The 18,129-nt window shown below is 40.9% G+C and overlaps 2 protein-coding genes across 5 annotated transcripts in view; both read left to right on the top strand.

The window, feature by feature from the left end:
* actr8 (actin related protein 8) overlaps positions 1-6,440 on the top strand; it is a 41,862-nt gene extending 35,422 nt beyond the window's left edge. Inside the window, exon 16 of the transcript XR_008412871.1 lies at positions 6,412-6,440. The gene's annotated coding sequence lies outside the window, so the exon portion shown is untranslated. The remainder of the gene's footprint in view (positions 1-6,411) is intronic.
* The window catches only part of sema3bl (sema domain, immunoglobulin domain (Ig), short basic domain, secreted, (semaphorin) 3bl), a 60,141-nt gene that overhangs the window by 28,540 nt on the left and 13,472 nt on the right, over positions 1-18,129 (top strand). For 3 of the 4 annotated variants that reach the window (XM_053848218.1, XM_053848217.1, XM_053848216.1), the window contains exons 2-4: positions 6,412-6,572; positions 9,608-9,670; positions 16,382-16,501. In XM_053848218.1, the coding sequence (XP_053704193.1) occupies positions 6,528-6,572; positions 9,608-9,670; positions 16,382-16,501 (228 nt within the window). In that variant the 5' untranslated portion in view covers positions 6,412-6,527. Of the gene's footprint in view, positions 1-6,411; positions 6,573-7,208; positions 9,523-9,607; positions 9,671-16,381; positions 16,502-18,129 lie in introns of those variants that run through there. The other variant, XM_053848220.1, reaches the window with a different exon arrangement.

Here is an 18,129-nt window from a genome sequence, read left to right as displayed (position 1 = left end):
GGGCTGCTACTTAACAGCACTTATACTAGGCCTGGGAAAAATGCAAAATGCGACAACCAATGATAATTTCCGCACATTTTGTTGATGGTTAAGTTGTCAAATGCAGACTCTGTGATGGCTCCTGGAAAACAAGAATACATTGGAGTCAATTGGAGTCATAAGTTTTGGATTGAAAATAAAAGCTATCTATAGAGAGTCAAAATATCCTCATGACACAACGTTCAAGCTTTACACAAGACTCAAACGTGCCCTTGATCTAAACCTCCATCTATAAATGAAGCTAGTGATAACATGGATCATTGCCTGCGTCTTGAACTCAAACAAATCACTCTCGTAACAGCACCTGCTGACAACATATTTAAGTTGGCTTCCTCCAAAGTGACACTCAGCCAAGACCAGCTGGGTCCTGATGTTGATATGACAGACGTCCTGCCAGTGCTTTACCGCACGTCTTGCTGTTTTAGAGCAAACGACTCCTCTGTCTTCCTGTCTCCCTCTCTCAGATAGATAAACATTTTTAGCTCAGCTTGTCTATTTACTTACACGAACCTTTGAAAGATTACAAGATATTACAACACTTTCCACACGGTCCTTCTGGAAATATCAGAAAGCAGAAAAACACATTTGACAGAAATAACACTGCACACATGGTACAGAACACAAACCAGTGGGATTGTCTTTTTGTCCTGCCCTCATGGTGTCCTGTGTTTTTGGCTCCAAACCAAACCAAGTGCTTATGAAACTCCTCATGGGTGATGGGAAAGATCTTGGTGCTGCATGGGGGACGTTACATATGACACAGAAACACCACGATCACCCCCCTCCAAAGCTGCACTCACAAACACACAAACACATATCCTCACGCACATGAGGAAATCAATTAGTTCCACTTCTTGAGGACAAGAAGAGCACAAGGGATCCTACTGTGGACCGATGTGTCTATTAGACAGAGAACTGACACACACTCTCTCTCATGCCGCTGTGTTCGACCATGATGCTGTTTTTCCAGTGATGTAACTTTTTAGCAGCTGTTCAACATTTATATTTTAATAATCTGTAGGCACCAACACAACTCCATTGTTGGAGTGTGGTATGCATGTGCTGCTTTGAAAGTTCAGCATTCCCATATGTTTGGTAGCTCTTCCAACTTCACAGTACCACTAATAAGTATTTAGTATTTCTGCCAATGCAACAATCACAACATTTGAAGAGATGAAGAGGAATGAGGAATGAAATTCCTTGTTTCCCCCCTTGATATCTGAACAGAGTGACGCTTTTACGACTTGACAGCTGAACCCAGTTGTTTTCAGTGCTACTGCGTGTCTTGACCAAACCATGAGTTCCATCTCCTGGGCTGTTAATCACAAATAGCTCTTAGTTAATTGAAATGGTGCATTGTGATCTTGTACGCACATGCTCAAATGATTATTTGTGACTCACTAACCACAGTAGTTTTATATTTGTATTGTTTTCTAGTGTTGCAACAGAGTTGTTTTTGTGGAAGAGGCATTCATTAATGGGCCATCTATCTATCTATCTATCTATCTATCTATCTATCTATCTATCTATCCATCCATCCATCCATCCATCCATCCATCCATCCATCCATCCATCCATCCATCCATCCATCCATCCATCCATCCATCCAAGACTCATGATCAAATGTAGACCTTAAAGGAACCTATAACTTGGAGCTGCTGATTGCTGAAGGAAATACTTTTGTATGGGTTAAGATGATGGAGTGTAAGTGGGTGAAAATGAGAAGAATCCAGAGGCGAGAGGATGAATGACGATGGAAGCTTTGCCAAGCATCGCTGTGAGAGTGTGCCGCATGTGTGGCTGATTAATGGCAGAAGTGTGGATTAAAGATGGGTGGAAGAAAGTGGGGAGAACTGATGATTGAAAATAACTGGGCGTTGTGAAGGGAAGCAGTTGAGAAGATGGATGGAGTGCGGTTTTGGTTGAAGTGACAGTGTCAGAAGAGGCTTTGATGAAGAGCCAGGTTATGATTTTGAATTTCCACGGTAAATTATTTTTAAAAAATGGTGTGAAAGTTAGCGGGTTAAATACACATACTTTTTATTTGACCCCTCTGAGTTAATCCATGTCCAATAGGTTCATCCTTTGACCACATGTGTCCAGCTAGGGATGAAAGCTTGGTCCGGCTGAAGTGACATCTAAGTGAATAGCAGCAACAGGTTGTGAGGAAATCCCGGGATTTACTTTGACATCTGTTATCTACCCATGACAAGAGCTGTCAGTTGTCAGTTGACAGTAATTCTCTAACTTATTTTTTCAAATGTTTATAGATGCTGCGGATAAGGACCTTTGTCATCAGCTCTCATTTGGAATTTCAAATCGTTTTGGGAGTCCATTATCAGATGTTGCGGTCAAAGAAAACAAAAATTTAATACCAGTTTTTATCCCAGGCCTCTGGTTTTTTTTTTTTCAACTTTATCAGAGATCGAGCACTTAATTTTGTTCATACATATCTCTGTGATGAGATCCTACCGCTGATGTCCTCTACAAGACAGCGTGAGTGAAAAGCTGTTTATGGGCCCGCTGAATATGATCGCCCCCAGGTGACTCTCACATGAGAGCTGAACAAATTTCTGATGTCAGAGGAAAAGTCTGGGATTCACAGTTGGTCACTGGGAAATAAATCAAGTGGGAACTATGAATGTCAAGAATATGCTGTAATCTATTCAGCATATGTCAGGGTGTGCTTTACAGGGAATGCTGTGGAAGACAGTTGGAACTCTAAAGCGATGCTACACAGCATGTTTTCACTTCGTCCAGCATCTGTTTTGCAAAGAAACCTGGGAGCTTTTGAATATAGGAGCTGTAACCAAGTTTAAGACACACTCAGGATTTCAGTAGACTTGTAATTAAAGTAAACTGGCAGATTGAGTTATTTATTTTAAATGTATTCAGTTTAGTTTTCGCTTGATAGGAGTGATAATGAGACAGATGGTGGTTTGATGAGGAGAGAACAAGGAGCATGTGTGGGAGCCGTACAAGAAGAAGAATCTCTAAAGCGTCAGATTCCAGAAATACTTGGAGCACTGCAACAATATACACCCGAGATCTAATAACACCCTGGGAAGTCTGTGAGGCGTGTAATGAGTCTTTATTTGTTGGTGGATGAGTGTGTTTGTGTGCCTGAGCTCGTGAAAACAAAATGTTGAAGGGAAATATTTATAGAAGCGAGTGACAGTGGGTTCTGTCTGCTCGGACGCAAATCGGTGATTGAAGCATGGAATTATTGATAGGTGTTGATGTGTGTGGCGTTTCGGATGATTCTAATAGGATTCATATGAGTGGTCGTCTGACACTGAGCCTGCAATAACACCGACAGCAGCGTGTGTGTGAGCCTCTCAATCTGAAGCCTGGAACATGCTTACGCTTGCCCTCTGCCCAATTTGTACAGTGGAGATCTGATGGAGAGATATGATACCATGTTCCTTTTTAAAATAACTTTGGCTTCAGTTGGATTATTAAGGTCCAATTCTTCTCTTTAGAATACATGAATGATTCATCATCGATTTGACAAGTATTGCAAATATTCTGAGGTGTTTTATCTGTGCTTCCTTTAGCAAATATTGTTACATATCAGTAAACTAATCTTTTATGTTGTTAAAATGAGATTCGATCTCATGGCAGAATGTATAAGAACGTTAATACTGTAATGCTTTGTTGGCTCTATCAATCTAGCATTATTATTTGTAAGCATTTTCATGAGAAACAGAATGAGTTGGACTGAGGATATTGTTCCAACCATTTCCTGTGTTGGATATCGAAACGGACAGGAGAGATAAAACTGGAGACACGAGGTGTGAGTGATGCCCTCAGGTTTAATATAACTTGATTCCATGTCACGTTTTAATCTGTTGTTCAATCATCTTCCCAAAATCATCTGACTGAAGTGGACTTTTGAATTTTTAGCATGATGTGAGAGCTGAAGTCTGACATCTGCAAGGAAAACTGATGATGACTTTGGTTTGTTAACTCGCCTGGGGATGGATGCCTCTTGGGAAATAAGCCACATTAAACACAGATGTAGAGCTTTCTTTATTGATGTGGTTGGAAGTGTGGGGTCATTACACTGCACACAGGATGAAAGCAAAGTCGAGAGAGAAAAATCTAGTAGCCCAGGTGAGGGAGACAGGACGACCATTGAGTGATGAATTTGAAGATTTAGATGGAGGAATACTAAACCAGTGGAAATGGAAGGGGGAAATTAGATAAGCCCTCTGCGGAGTATTGGGTGTAGAAGTATGGACAGATTGACTTCTTAAAATATGGCTGGTGTTGAGTGTCTGGTGTGATAACAAGGTGCAGATGGAAGAAAGTGACATGTTAAGGATTTTACTTATCTTCCTATGAGTCCTGGGATTTAATTTTATGTGCTGTCCCTGTTTTCATCATTGTTGAATCACATTTTGTGTTTCACCTTCTTAGTAGCTTCACATGGACTTTCTGCTCCATGCAAAAACCTCAGACTGAGCAAAAATGAGCGGATGGGAGGTTTGTAAGAGGAAGGATGTTGCCAGATGAGGAAAGTGAGAAAGTGAATTGTGTGGTCAGTTCAGTGTGACAAGACCTGATTTTTGGAATGAAATCTGGGAGAGAAATTTCCTTTCTGCACTATAATGTTTCATGATCATCAACAGAGCTACATCACTTGTGTATGATGTGAGGCCATATCCGTGAGTAATGGATTCAAGGACACTCAGATGTCAATTTAACGCTGGTGTCTGTACGTTTCAACATCTCGCTCTGCTGGATTCACACCAATTCCTTTAGCTTGAGTGTCTTCTGTCAAAACAAAGAGCTGTGCTACGAACACAAGATCCCAACCCTCTTCCTACAGCATCTCACACAATCCTGTCACACAATTCTACTTTCAGTGCCTTTGGCCACAGGTTATCTCTGGAGCTGTCAGGAAACAACCATCGGAATGATGGCAGGTCATCAGTCGGGGACTTGTCGACGTGTCTGAATGATAATTGCTGGATTCTTTTCCCAAAATACTCCCTGGTGAATATGAATAAGTCATGTGGGCTACAGTGAGTGAACATGGATGCTTGATTTTTATATTCTTCATAGATAACTTTCTTCGTAGTTTCCAGGTCTTTTTGACAGTATATAATTGAGTCGAGCTTTCAAGTTGTCGAATAAATTCTTTTTAAGAACCTACTCAAGTCCCTCAGGGTTCCTCACAAAGGTGTCAGAAATGTTAAAACTTTTCCTGTCTCCTCATTAGACTTGTCTGTAACACATTGCTGTGTGTCTCAGGGTTTTCCCCGTCTGCCTCTTGTCGTAGTCATTATTTTATAGTTCTTGCGAGCTGCTAAAAGCCACAAAGCCGCTTGTCAAAATCCCACTTCATCTTTCTTTCTCCAACTTTCTGAAACTCCCTGCAGCATTTCCCTGATGTCTTCCTGCTGCTGTGTCTCCTGTGTTCTTCTTCCAGCAGCCTTAAACTTTTAGTTCACTATTTTCCCTCATAAAATCTTTTTCTCTTTGTCTAAAGCTTTCTGAGAATAAAAAACGGGGTTGGTTTTAGATTGTTTCGAAAGTGATTTTATATTTTCTGCTTCTGGGTGATGAAGAGGAACTGGATGGAATTATTTGACCAACGAATGCCACCACTTGGAGGAGTAATTCGTAACAAATGTGGGTTGCTTTTTCGGGTAGGGATAGACAACATCGTAACTGTTCAAGAGGCTTAGCGAAGTTCTTCACTGAGTGGCGAGTGACTGAAGTTACTTTCTCTCCGTGTGTTTGTCTTGGTGTGGTTTGCTGCTTGAGTGTTGAGAGACAGTCAGTGAGCTGATTCACTTCTCCACTGGGGATCTTACATTGCAGTGACACCATATAACACATAATACTCTCCGTATTGTTGCCCCTAGAGAAAGAGATGCAAAGCCATATGGGAAGATAAGGAAGAATAAAAATAAGAACTCGCAGTCTGTATTAGTTCGAAGAATGTGAGTGGGTGTGCAGATGTGTAAGAACTATTTTGAGGTAGAAGCAATGGAGGAATGCAAGTGTGCTTCTGTCTTTTTAAGGGATGACAGATGTTGTTTTCAACAAAAAGTATGAAGTATATTATAATAAAGGTTTGTTACATCTTTCTTTAACTGTGGGGTTCAGACGACATCCAACTTTTCAGTGCGTATGTCTGTCCTTGTGGCATTTTTGTTTCTATCCAATATCTGTCAATATATATAATATATAATATTTTGACATCAGATAAATATTTTTACTAAATTTTGTGACTACATTTCTTTCTTGCAATCGTGATCATTGTGGTTTTTTATCTACTTCTCCGTTATCTCTGCCTTCTGATTCACTGTCATCCTTCTCCTCCTTGATAACATTCTCCATCTGTTTTTCTCTCTGCAGATTTACTGTCCACGAACAGGTCATCCATCTTCAGTGGTAATCATGGACAGCTTGGCCTTTCTGCTGTCTTCCTGGATGAGTACCGTGACCGCCTCTTCCTGGGAGGGAAAGATGTCATGTACTCTCTCTTGCTGGGGCCGACCAGCAGTGAGTCTAAGGAGGTACATTAAGACCATGAATTACAATACTTGGATTTCATCTAATTAAAGATTTGGGGTGGATGGTTGCACTTAAATTTATCTCTAAGAGGCCTCAAGCTTCCCAAAAACTATAAAAGACGCCCTTAAAATAGGTCATGGTCGGGTTACTTCTACCCGACATGCAGCGCTTTGCTTGTTTGGAAATGCTTTTTCCTGAATAATTCAATATTAGTGTGACATGGGGAGGAAAAAAAAGGTTTCATGCAAGATGTTTTAGCAAAGGACCTTGACCTCTAAATAACTGCCCTCATTTTAACATTTTTCTGATTTAACTCAAGTGCAACAGAAACAATATATACGATGTATATTTCATGTACCTATATCAGTGAACCTTAGATCTGTGTCCTACAGAGGGGTAGGTCAACATCAGGAGAACAATTTGTCTTTGAAATAAGCATGAAATAAGTCGTATTGTATCGCATGTTTCTGAGAGCGCATGCGCCACAACAAAGGGGAATTTAGAACGCGTCACTATAGGCTCATGTGTGTCTGCACGTCTGCATTTGAGGTGATGGATGTAGTTTGGATTTCAAGCGCTCAGTCACCTTCGACATTCTCTAGTTCTCCTTCATCCCAAATTTTGTCTCTTCCTTTGCTGGCCTGCGATCAAACCACCGTCTCTCTGGATTTCCAAATATCTGTGTGCGGTTTCTCTGCTGCAGCTTTAATCATTCGAGTGAAATCAGAGGACAGAGATGAAGAGCAATCCATAGCTTTGATCACGCTAAAATCATGCTGAAATGCAAATTTTATTGAATTATTGCCACTAGTGGTGGGCTTTACTTCATTTATCTGACATGCCTTTAATCAAGTATACGTGTAAGGCGGAGCTACACTCGATTCATACTTACTGAAAGTTTCCTCGTTCAGATTAAATATGTATGTCAAATTACTTTTTCATGACAAAAGTCGACCTCCATTGTGTTGGTCATCCGGTGACGTCAGAGTTCTGCTAATAAAAGCCCATGAGTAAGCAAGTGTAAACATGTCCAAAGTTCAAAGAAGACAGTTGAGCAATGTATAGATTCAATCTGGCGAGTTGTGTATTTACAATTTGGCACGAGAACAAGGATTTAGCTGGAGGATCGTCGCTCTGTCGCCGTCATGTTGGCTTACTTCCTCACTATTGTGTCTCCAAACCTTCTTTTGAAGGTTCATTCAGAGGCGGAGAAGAACAACCTGTTTTGATGTGAGTCAAGAGGTCACACTGGGTTCGTGACGGTCCTCCACGGCTTGCTTTGTTCCATGGAACACGAAACAAACAAGTTCTCAGATCAAAGTAGCAGCAAATGTGAATTACGCATCAAGATGGGTTAAAACGCACTTTGAAGACACAGGGGCCCAAGAGGTGATGGGTCCGAAAAAGAGATGAATGTAGCCACATTGCTTGTGAGGAAAAACTTTAGAAGGTGGATAATTTATTTCAGTGCGATGTCTCGGATGGTTGCACTTTATTATGCTGGTTGTTACATTATGTCATCAATCGCCACAGCCAAACTGTATCACTTCACGCTTTGGCCACATGACATAATGTCCTTTTTTTAGTCTTGTAGAGATTCATTTTGTGACATGGAGAAAAACTGATCGACACAATAGTGTCCTGAAGTTGCTTCCTCAAACAGAAAGGTTGTCTGGGGAGGCGTCAGTAGTAGCTTATAAAGCTGTTCCATTTTCATTTCAGCCTTCACCTATGTGCATTAACTCTGACAGGAAAAATGAAGGCCTGAGAGTCCCTCGAGAAAGAGTGAAGAGTACAGTGACATTACAGGAAGACAGCTGATGTGACCCAGGCCTCTTGTAAGGATGTCGCCTGATCTCTTTTCCTCTTAAGATGGAGAGATTACTGTGCTCTTGCTCGCCAACAAATAGGGGTCTATACAGAGTTGAACATGAAAGAGCATTTTAAATCATCACGTTCTCCAATTTCAAATCTAATTTAAATATCAATAGTTTTTTTTCGATTGCAGTGTATATATCCCAGTGTTTTCTTGGATCAACCTGAATTAGGAAGGATTAGTTCATCGAGCCACATGGGAACAAATGGCTTATAATAAGGTGCTTGGGAAAGTAACCCAGAGCCAGAAAGGCTAAATAGTGACAGGTAAAAGTGGGGGGTTACTGTTGAGTTGTAGTCAGGAGGTGGCCACATTGCAGTGTTGGTTGTATTTATTTTCCGGACAATGAGAAGGCAAATTAATGTTTGGAGCTGCTCAAATTTGAAATTTGTTTTTTTTTTGTGAGTCAGTATCACTAAGACTAAACAAACTTCAAGTCATCATGAGGATGTCCATGCGTTCTAAACACAGCTGTTTCATGAAGACAATTCCGTCTCCTGCTTTGACTCCGTCAGTGCTGTCTTCAGCCCAACATGGTTGGAAAGAAATCCAGCCAGAATATGATCGATATAAATATATGATGTCTTTATGTTTGCCTCTGTATGTTCATCAACATTTAAAATTCTGCAGGAATTTTGCTGGCTAAATATGCCTCCCTTGGCACACAAAAGAAGAGGCTAATCACAATGGTGGATGTTTGTTTTCCTCAGTTTGCCAAGAAGAAATAGCAGACAAAGGCTTGTTGTCTGAGAGATGTCTCTTGTAGCTGGCACCGTGCAGCATTACACACATCATTTAAACTCAAAGCTGAAAGTAATTTGGACTTTGCTCCAGAATGTCGGGATTATTGTATTTTTTCGTCTGTAGGCTCATTGTTCGAGGTCCAGTTTTTTTTTTGTTTCTCAGCCTTAAAGGTTCTTTATTGAATTAGAATACTTGCAGGAAGGCTTAGATAATCATGAAGTCTTGCTTGGCTCACCATGCTCAGAACCACGGTTCAGAACAGAAGGGAGACAGAAAGCAGATTGCATTAGAATTCAAGACACGAATGACAGAGGAAGGGTTGATCAACAAAGGTAATGATACATTGATGGAAAAATAAACTGAATCTCTGTTCTCTGCCTCAAAATGGTCTGCTAATGTATTGTTTATCTCTCATAGATATATTGGCCTCCATTACCTGGGAACAGAGAAGACTGCATTCAGAGGGGAAAGGAACCGCAGGTGAGTACATTTCTCTTGTATCTCTGTTGAAGCAAGACATCAAGTGTCATCCAACTAACAGGACATCGATTTATGTCTGAATTTGGGTATACATTTTCCAGGTTGATGCAGGCACATCATACTATAGCATACTCCTGATCCCGCTCAAAATAAGCACATGTCAGTTAGGCTTTTCATCCTGCTTATTTCCTTTATTAAAGCCAAAAACACATCTTTGTTGGTATTTTAAGGTTCAATTTAAAACATTTGGCTTTGACTCTTGACTGACGGGTTTGACTTTGCCAAGAAACAAAAGCCCACATCTCTCCATTGTAGCACAGAATGGTGAGCTTGTCAAGTTGTTTTTGGAGTTTGGCAGTGCTCCAGTATATTTATATATGGATGCATAGTCAAGGAATCTGTGTTCTACTGGCTGGTCTGAATTTGACAAGCTACACCATCTCACACTGGAGCCTCATGTTCACTCATTTAAGACTTGAAGAAACCTTTGCATTTACTTCTCATTGATCCCGACTCTGATGCAAGTCAATATAATGAGAAGTGAGTGTGGCAGATTAATGAGGACAACAGGAACATGTCATGCCAAAATCCTGCCACTGATCTCCAGCAACAAGATAGATGACAAGGCATGGTGCTGCCAAGGGCTGATCCCTAACGTGTTCTGTACCGTGCCCTGCAGTGTTGTTTCGTGAAATAGAAGCTTCATTATTCAGCTGCAGCACATCCAGCTGCAGCCAGATGTCCTTTAATGAGGGGGTTACTGTACCTCCGGTGGTGTAAATATACAGTGCAGGGCGACCTTGGGCATTAAAGTGACTTGTTGGGTTGACACTTGATCCTCTTCTCCTGCGTCCCCGAAATGAGCACAAGATGCTTTTAATGACTCCACAGTGAAGCCTGTGTCACTAATGAAGAGGCAGCCTACATAATTTAATAAAGGCGATAAATGTTTTATGCTGCTAAAAGACTGACCTTGCTTAGTGAAACAAAAGTATAAAGGCTGGAGAAGTCATCAAGGTTCACGGAAAGTGGGCGCGCATCTTCTAAAGAACTCCTGACATGAAACGAAGGCTAGGAGGCGGGGAGCATACGGAGGAGAGGGCGTGAGGTAAACTTGGAGTTCATGAGAATGAATGAGTTTGCTTTAGAAATTATACTCGTCCTCTAGAACGCTGAAAGAAGATCCCTGAGAAATGCCTTTTTTTTCTCCATAGGGAATAGTGTCCTTGATTAAAATAAAACGCCACAAGTTCGCAAGTTGTAAAACAAATATGTGAATGTGTCAACACTCAGGGCGTGTTTCCCTTCCTGAAAGCTGAGTCAGGTTCTAATCTAAAGACCTGCGGGGGATGTTTAAAAAAGCCAAATTATAGAGAAGAGATTGCAGAATAATAAAAACATGGACAAATGTGATGGGGGTATGTTGTTTTTGAGGCACCTTAAAACAAGCTTTTAAATACAGATTTAATTAAAGCACTGCCTTAAATGCAATAGTAGTAAACTAATCAGTTTAAAGTGTGGTAGTCAAATAAACTTGCGCAGAAAGTAAACATACAGTTTTAATAAAGCTCACTCAGTCATGAGTGCTGCATCCTCGCAGCTAGGAGGTCGCCGGTTCAAGTCCTTTGGTTTCCCATCCTTGCGTGGGATTCCCCTGGGATCTCCCAAGTCTGAAAACATACAGTGTTAAATATGGATCCTGAGGTGTTCAGGGAGAGGCTGTTGCTTGGATAAAGATAACGTCCTTCAACGGTTGCTGTACAAATCCATTCATGTATTACCTTTGAAGCTTTGAAAAATCACAAGGTGCTCAATGTACTGTACCTGATATTCAAACAAGAATTGAATTGTACATTCCACCGTCACTGTTTTTATATCGGAACTCGTAATTCTGATCACCAGAAGTTGAATTTTGAGGTTCAAGCATGACAGAAACTGGATTTTTTTTTCCCTTCGCTTTAATCCAATTCCTGCTATCTGTGATAACAGTGTAGTTATGATCAATAATGCACTGTACTCGATGAGAAACAATCTACTTTTGTATTGTAGGCACTGTTGCTTTTCATTTTACGTACAAATTGAAGTCACACTTTCTATAGAACGTAGTTGCGTTCATCGTAAAACTCTGATGACTTTTCGTGCCCTCTAGTGATCACTGCGAGGCATTTGACAGCTACCTCCATCTGGAACGGGTTACTAGCTACACTGGTCTATATGTATGTGTGTGTGTGTGTTGCTTTGTGCTCTCCCTGTTTGAAGTGGCAGGTGTGTCTGGGGTGTCTTATATCACTTTTATTACCTGTTTCCACTACGTGTCACTCACAGAAACCAAGCCACTCTGGATATGTGCATGCTGGCTACTGTGCCGTCCATCCAGAAAACTCAGATCCCATAGGTTTCACTTTACTTAGGCCCAACGTCTCGTAAAGTATGTGCAATAGAGTGATGCACTTGTACACAGAAATCTTCGTGCATTCCTTCACGTCTCCCATTTTCTCTTTTGCTGTCCATTCGGATAGATTGCTGTATCTTCTGACATCCTTCAAGCGAATCTCTCACAGGCTTTGACACATGTGTTTGCTGTCTGCGTCTGGTCCACATAACCTGGGCTTGACAAAATGTGAAAGAGGTGAAAAGGTTAACAGTCCCCACATTGTCTGCTTGGATTTGGCGCACAATTTTCAATGAGCATGGAAGTGAAAAAGCTAAAATGAAAACAACAAAAGTACCTGACTACTCTTCTGAGTTCAAGTATTTATTTTTCCATGATAACTGTTGGACAGTGTCTACTGACAAGTGTCTACCAGCATAAACATACTTTCAATGATACTGCGTCCAACAGGGACCCAACCTCGTGACCTTCACTGTCATTAATACCAGCCCAGACAAATAAATAACAGCCAAGGGGAGTTGTTGGGTTCCTTCAGCCAGACGTGCCGAGTCTTGCTGCAGATTTTTGTTCTGTATCTTCGGCTATCAATCAGATTAGTTCACGTCTGTGTAGGTTCAACGTCTTTTTTATGGGCCCCAGCTGGTTGGCAAAGATTTAAGAGAAACCTTTGTCAGACTAGAACCTGCGCCAGCCTGAAGAAACTGAAGGAAAAACTGCTCTGCTTGCTACATGATGAACATTTTGGAAATAGAATGTTACACTTCTTATTGATGATGCTGTTCCTGAGAGGAATAGCTGTGTGCAGGTTTGACTTTAATGAGTTTGACATTTAGCGGTGCAGATCCGTAATTCAGGTTGTTGAGCTTGACAACACAGGCTAAATTATTAGCTTAACATCCACCAAAACAGGTTTGTTCTGTCCAAAGAGTATCGAAAACGCTTTCACACTGAAAAGTCCTATAATTATGGATTACTAAAACGATCGTTTAAACTACAGCATGCTGTTTTTACATTTACAATTAAGAAACATCTGCTGGACTTTTGCTGCTGCTGAACTTTAACTGCATTTGATTGTTTATATATTTGGCCTAGTGGGCTAAGAAATGTTTTTGTGTTTCCGTTTGTGTGTGGGTCTGTCAATGTGCTAGTCCTGAGTCCCAGTTAGAATTTCCAAAACCTTGGCTGTTTATGCTGGAAACTAGTCTCTGTGTCCAAATCTGCCCCTCCTTGCTTCAGTCCGTGAACATTGAAGGTGTTGTTGCCAGAGCAAATGTTGTGTTCCATTGCTATTAAACGCACCAAGAGGGAGAACCAGCATCAGTGATGTGTTACAGGAATATGGCACTCAAAAGTGCTACGCCTGTCATGGTGACACATCTCTCTGAGGGCACCAGTGATCTGTGCCTCCTCGGCTTGCCGCTCCAAAGATGACTGAGTTTCCTGGACCAATAATCCCATCTATATTTATGCTGTTAAACTTACTTTCTTTCAATTAGCTGGTGAGTCTGTTGAACTTCACCAACATCATCATCACATTTATGAATTCAGATGGGTGTTTTGTTTGCAGTAACCTAGAGAAGTGGAAAAAGTTGAACATGTTTTCCCGGGCAAAATCCCTGCTATTCACCATTTCTCTCTACAAATAACAGTCACTATGTTGAGATAATGTATAAAAGCATTGAAATTGAAATTGAAATAAATGAGATTGTAATGTGAGATTTTAGGCATTTCAAGAACATTCGAAGTGTACTGTAGGAGAATAACAGATATTAGTGGTAGCTGAGCATAAGAAAAGTACAACCATCAGAATGATTAATTGCAAGGCTTTCTATAGCACTAGATGTAAAATTGTATTCATCCCGCTCATTTTTGGCAGTGGAGTCTGCAGCAGGTGCCTCAATGCTGTTATCTTTTCTCCATTTTTGGCAACAGCAAGAGGTTACACCAGCCACTGGAATGGAGCTTGCTTCGACTTGCCATCCAGGCATTGGAGAATTAGCTCCCTAAACCTATTGTTTTTGTACTTGAACATGTTTCTACTGTTTTTATTTTGCAGTAACCAAGGTGCAGAGGACAAATGTGTCTGGCTCACAGTGTCACATTTTTTTTTAGAATTAAGGACTTAAGAAAGGGTTATTGAAACTGCCAACGCTGATCATGGAATGCAGAACTGATACATGATAAATTGCTCGGCTTTTGTTGTGCGTGTTAGTGAAGACATTCTGTCGATCCCTACATGATCAAATGATGTTGAACAGTTTACAGAGTAACATTACCTTCTCACTTCTGACTACATTTAGATGGGGATCATTTCTAAATCTCAACGTCGCTTTATACCTGCTGCACCGTGATTGAAATGATTAGCTCTCTTCTGCACCCCAACTGCTCAGGTTTCCCCTAAAACAGCCACAATTTGCCATGAAGTCTTTCTTTCTGTCATCAGGAACACATTTCCACAGCAATTTCAAATATTTGTCTAGTTTTATGTCTTTGGCATCTGCTTCAAGTGCTGGCAGATTGGCCAGAGCGTTTCCATGTAGAGTTTTTCCGAGGTTACCCACAAAATGTGATGGTTGGATTTCACATTGTTGTGCTCCGCTGTTATTTCCTTTGAACATTCCTGTTAAAGGTGTGATTCACCATTGCCCACTGATATTGACTTTCATATGCTGCATATTCTGTAATGCTGATGTCACACATGACAGAGATGTTGCTACATATATAAAACTCGTTTCTGACTTGGTCTCAGACATCTGATCTAGCTGCATTTTGTCCGAACCAAGGACCATATTGTGACCAAGGTCTCATGGCCAGCGAGTCTGACATGACATGTATGAATGCTCTCCTGCAAACGTCTTGGTTCTGTGAGCTCTCCTGGAGGGACCAAACAAGATCAGGTCATAAATCAATACGCTGTCAGTTCAGCACCTCTCTCTTTATTGCCACTTAATTTCAGGAAGACCACACATATATGAAAACTCCCCAAATCCCTAAGTGGGGGAGTCAAGACATTTTTTATTGCCAGCGTTTCATTCCACTTTTTGCTCTCGCTGTCGGCCACACAGGTCTCCGGACTCCCAGAGTAGTTGCAGCAAAGGTTGCAGTTTGTCTTGGAACTCATATATCTTCCTTGTTTGATGATAGAAAATGTAATAAAACTCAATCCAGTCTTTCATTTCATACAAGACAGGGATGCCATCGATCACAGCTAATGATCCTTTGTGACAGGACACCTTATAGCTGCTCATTTTTCTTTTTCCAATAAGTAGGTGTGCGATGTAGTTGTTGTTCATTATAAAAGTATGGAGATTCTATTTATCTAAAGCCTTTAAGTGTCGGATTGAAGACCTGGAATAGCTGCAGACCACACACATTCTTATACTCACCTTTATTTTTTAGAATTACTCAAAAATAATTTTCAAGTCAGAAAAAGTATTTTTCTGCAAGATAAATGGTCGTGTTACTTTTATGGTCCATGTGAGCACATTCACAGAACCAAAGCACACAACTGAAAGAATGTCTTTCTGTTCGATGTCTGGCAGCATATTTTGCAGTCAGATCTGGTGACATCATGAGCCTGACCTTGTTAATAACACTTCCTTCTCAAATGGCTCTGGCTTGACCAGCTGCTGTTGTTTCAGGCAGGAAGAGCTTTTTGGGTCATCTGCTTCCTGTAGCACAGACAGGTCAGGACGAGGTTTCCTCAACACCTAACTCCCTCAGGTTTGATGTTATCGACTAGAGTTTTATTTACTCGTAACCGTGGACATGCTGACAATTTAAGTGTCAAAATAAAAGTGAGGTTTTGTACATAACAACTTATAGTCTCAAAACATTTGCCTCTCACGTTAGTGTTCCTCAAACTTTTGGTTCTGTTAATGAACTGAACATGCAACATGGTGTCCAACACCAGTGTGTCATGTTGGTTCAGCTCCAAAAAGCAGAGATATGAGTTCAGTGTTCTGAATCCTAGCTATCGCGTTTCATCCAATAACGTGACCCTTATTTCCTACATGTGGGATCCATACAGCGAGTCAGGAGATATTTTCCCTTTGAAACTCTTAAAATCCTCTCTGTAGCATGTGTGTTTTCATTTTTGACCGTTTCCATATCGTTTCCTTTGGGTGTGGACGCATGTGCTCATGATAAAAGGACATGGGCTTATATTGTTTTTATATTGTCATGGCATCTATGATTTCTTTTAATTAGTTTGTCTCTTTACAAAAGCATCATAGTACAGTGGGTCACTTTGGACGCAGTTAACATGACCTTCTGTTTTGACGATCATTCAACAAGTGATGTGTGACTTTGTTTTGCAGACCGAGTGTGCCAACTTTGTTCGGCTCCTCCAGCCCTACAACCGCACTCACCTCCTTGCATGCGGCACCGGAGCCTTTCATCCGATGTGCACCTTTGTCTATGTGGGACACAGAGGAGAGGTAAGTCTGTCCTGCCTCCTGTTTTATAACAGGGGTCAGTGTGTCCTTTTCAGTGGTCTGTAGAAATGTTGCTTTTCTTGACTATATTGTTAGACAAGATTCCCTGCTGGGAAGATGGAGATGGAAGATCATGTGGCTTTTATAAAGTTTACTCTGGACTGATCCAGCTTTTGAAATATTCATAAGCTCCTATATTTCAATTAAATTCAAATAATTTCAACAACAACCACAATTATTTGGATCCATATCCTTAGCTTTTTTATTATATAGAGAATCCAAAGGAAGGGGTGTGGTGTGATCTGGATTAGCAAAAAATACAAGGAAATACTGATGGTTCATGACAAAATCTTGTCACACTGGGTTTGGGGAAACATTTAAAAGAGAGGAGAAATGTAAAATATAGATAAATAATTAAGGTTTTGACACACTTGCAGACATAAAAAAGATCTGTTCTTCAATGGTCCCAGTTCTGAGCTCACATCCCGAGCGTGATGATTAAGACATAACAAGCTGTACAACCGTCGCACTTCATCAAACTTTCTGCCCTATCATACATCATTGAAGTGCATGGACCGACGCTCCGTTAGTCACGGAATGACCCTCAGCGGGATTTCACATTTGTTCTCTCAGAAATCAACAGAACCATTTAATTGGAATTGCGGTTTTGAGGCTGGCAGCCAAAAGTTCCACACTCACCAAAGTTCCTCGATTCCCACAACACGAGATCAAACTGGGCACATGAAGAGTGGAAAGCTGGAAGCTACCAATAAGCTATTAAGGGTAATAAAGAATTTTGCTGGGAAAGTAAAAACATTTTAGTGCTGTCTATTTAGCATGTGTGGTGAAGAACGTACAGAGTTTTAAGAGAGTATTAAAACAGGTCACTGGTGGAGCACTTTGGTTTATTTCTTCCTTTTCGTGCCTCATTCTGTCATCCGACATCATCCCCAGAGGCTTATTATCGGAGGGTTTTGTCAGGATCTTTGTCTCTACCGGGGCAAACCCACGCAAACACCAGGAGAACAATGAAAACATAAAGTGAAGATGCAAATTTAATTAAGACACACTGTCGGAAGGTGTCAGAGGGAAAGAAGAACATGTCATAAAGAAGTGGGTCATCTGTTGGAATCCTCAAGCCGTATTAAAGTGTGCAGGATGCTGATGGAGCTATTTTAGTTGTGAAGTTTAGTCATTTCTCAGCTAAGATTTTGATGTTTGACGCTGAAAGTGGTCGTGTGGGACATTTTACAGTCAAACCGCAGGAAGAGTAACGGCACGGCTTTGCTGTGGGGCGTCAGCAACTCCTTTCCACACCAAATACCTGTGTTCACATTCCATAAATTTCTGGCACTCAGGCTGTGCTAGATTTCATGTTTGAATTTGGACATATTTGCTTGACAAAATACTGATGAAATAACGTTTATATTTTATCAACTGGCTTGTAAGTGTGCTTGCTGTGGAGACTAAATGTTACTGTCCGATCTTTCTCTGGCTGCTCGATGACTTCTCCTTTATTGTTTCTGTCTTTCTTTTCTGCTTGGTTTACAACCACGGGGCCCGTCCCATCTGTAATTTGGACCTCCCTGGTGGTTTTCCTGGACCCAATCTATCAGCTTCTGCCTCAAACA

The sequence above is a fragment of the Synchiropus splendidus genome, chromosome 18, assembly GCF_027744825.2.
Source record: "Synchiropus splendidus isolate RoL2022-P1 chromosome 18, RoL_Sspl_1.0, whole genome shotgun sequence".
NCBI classification, from domain to species: domain Eukaryota; kingdom Metazoa; phylum Chordata; class Actinopteri; order Syngnathiformes; family Callionymidae; genus Synchiropus; species Synchiropus splendidus.
The sequence above is the reverse complement of the archived record's forward strand: the minus strand, read 5'-3'. Positions and strand labels throughout refer to the sequence as shown.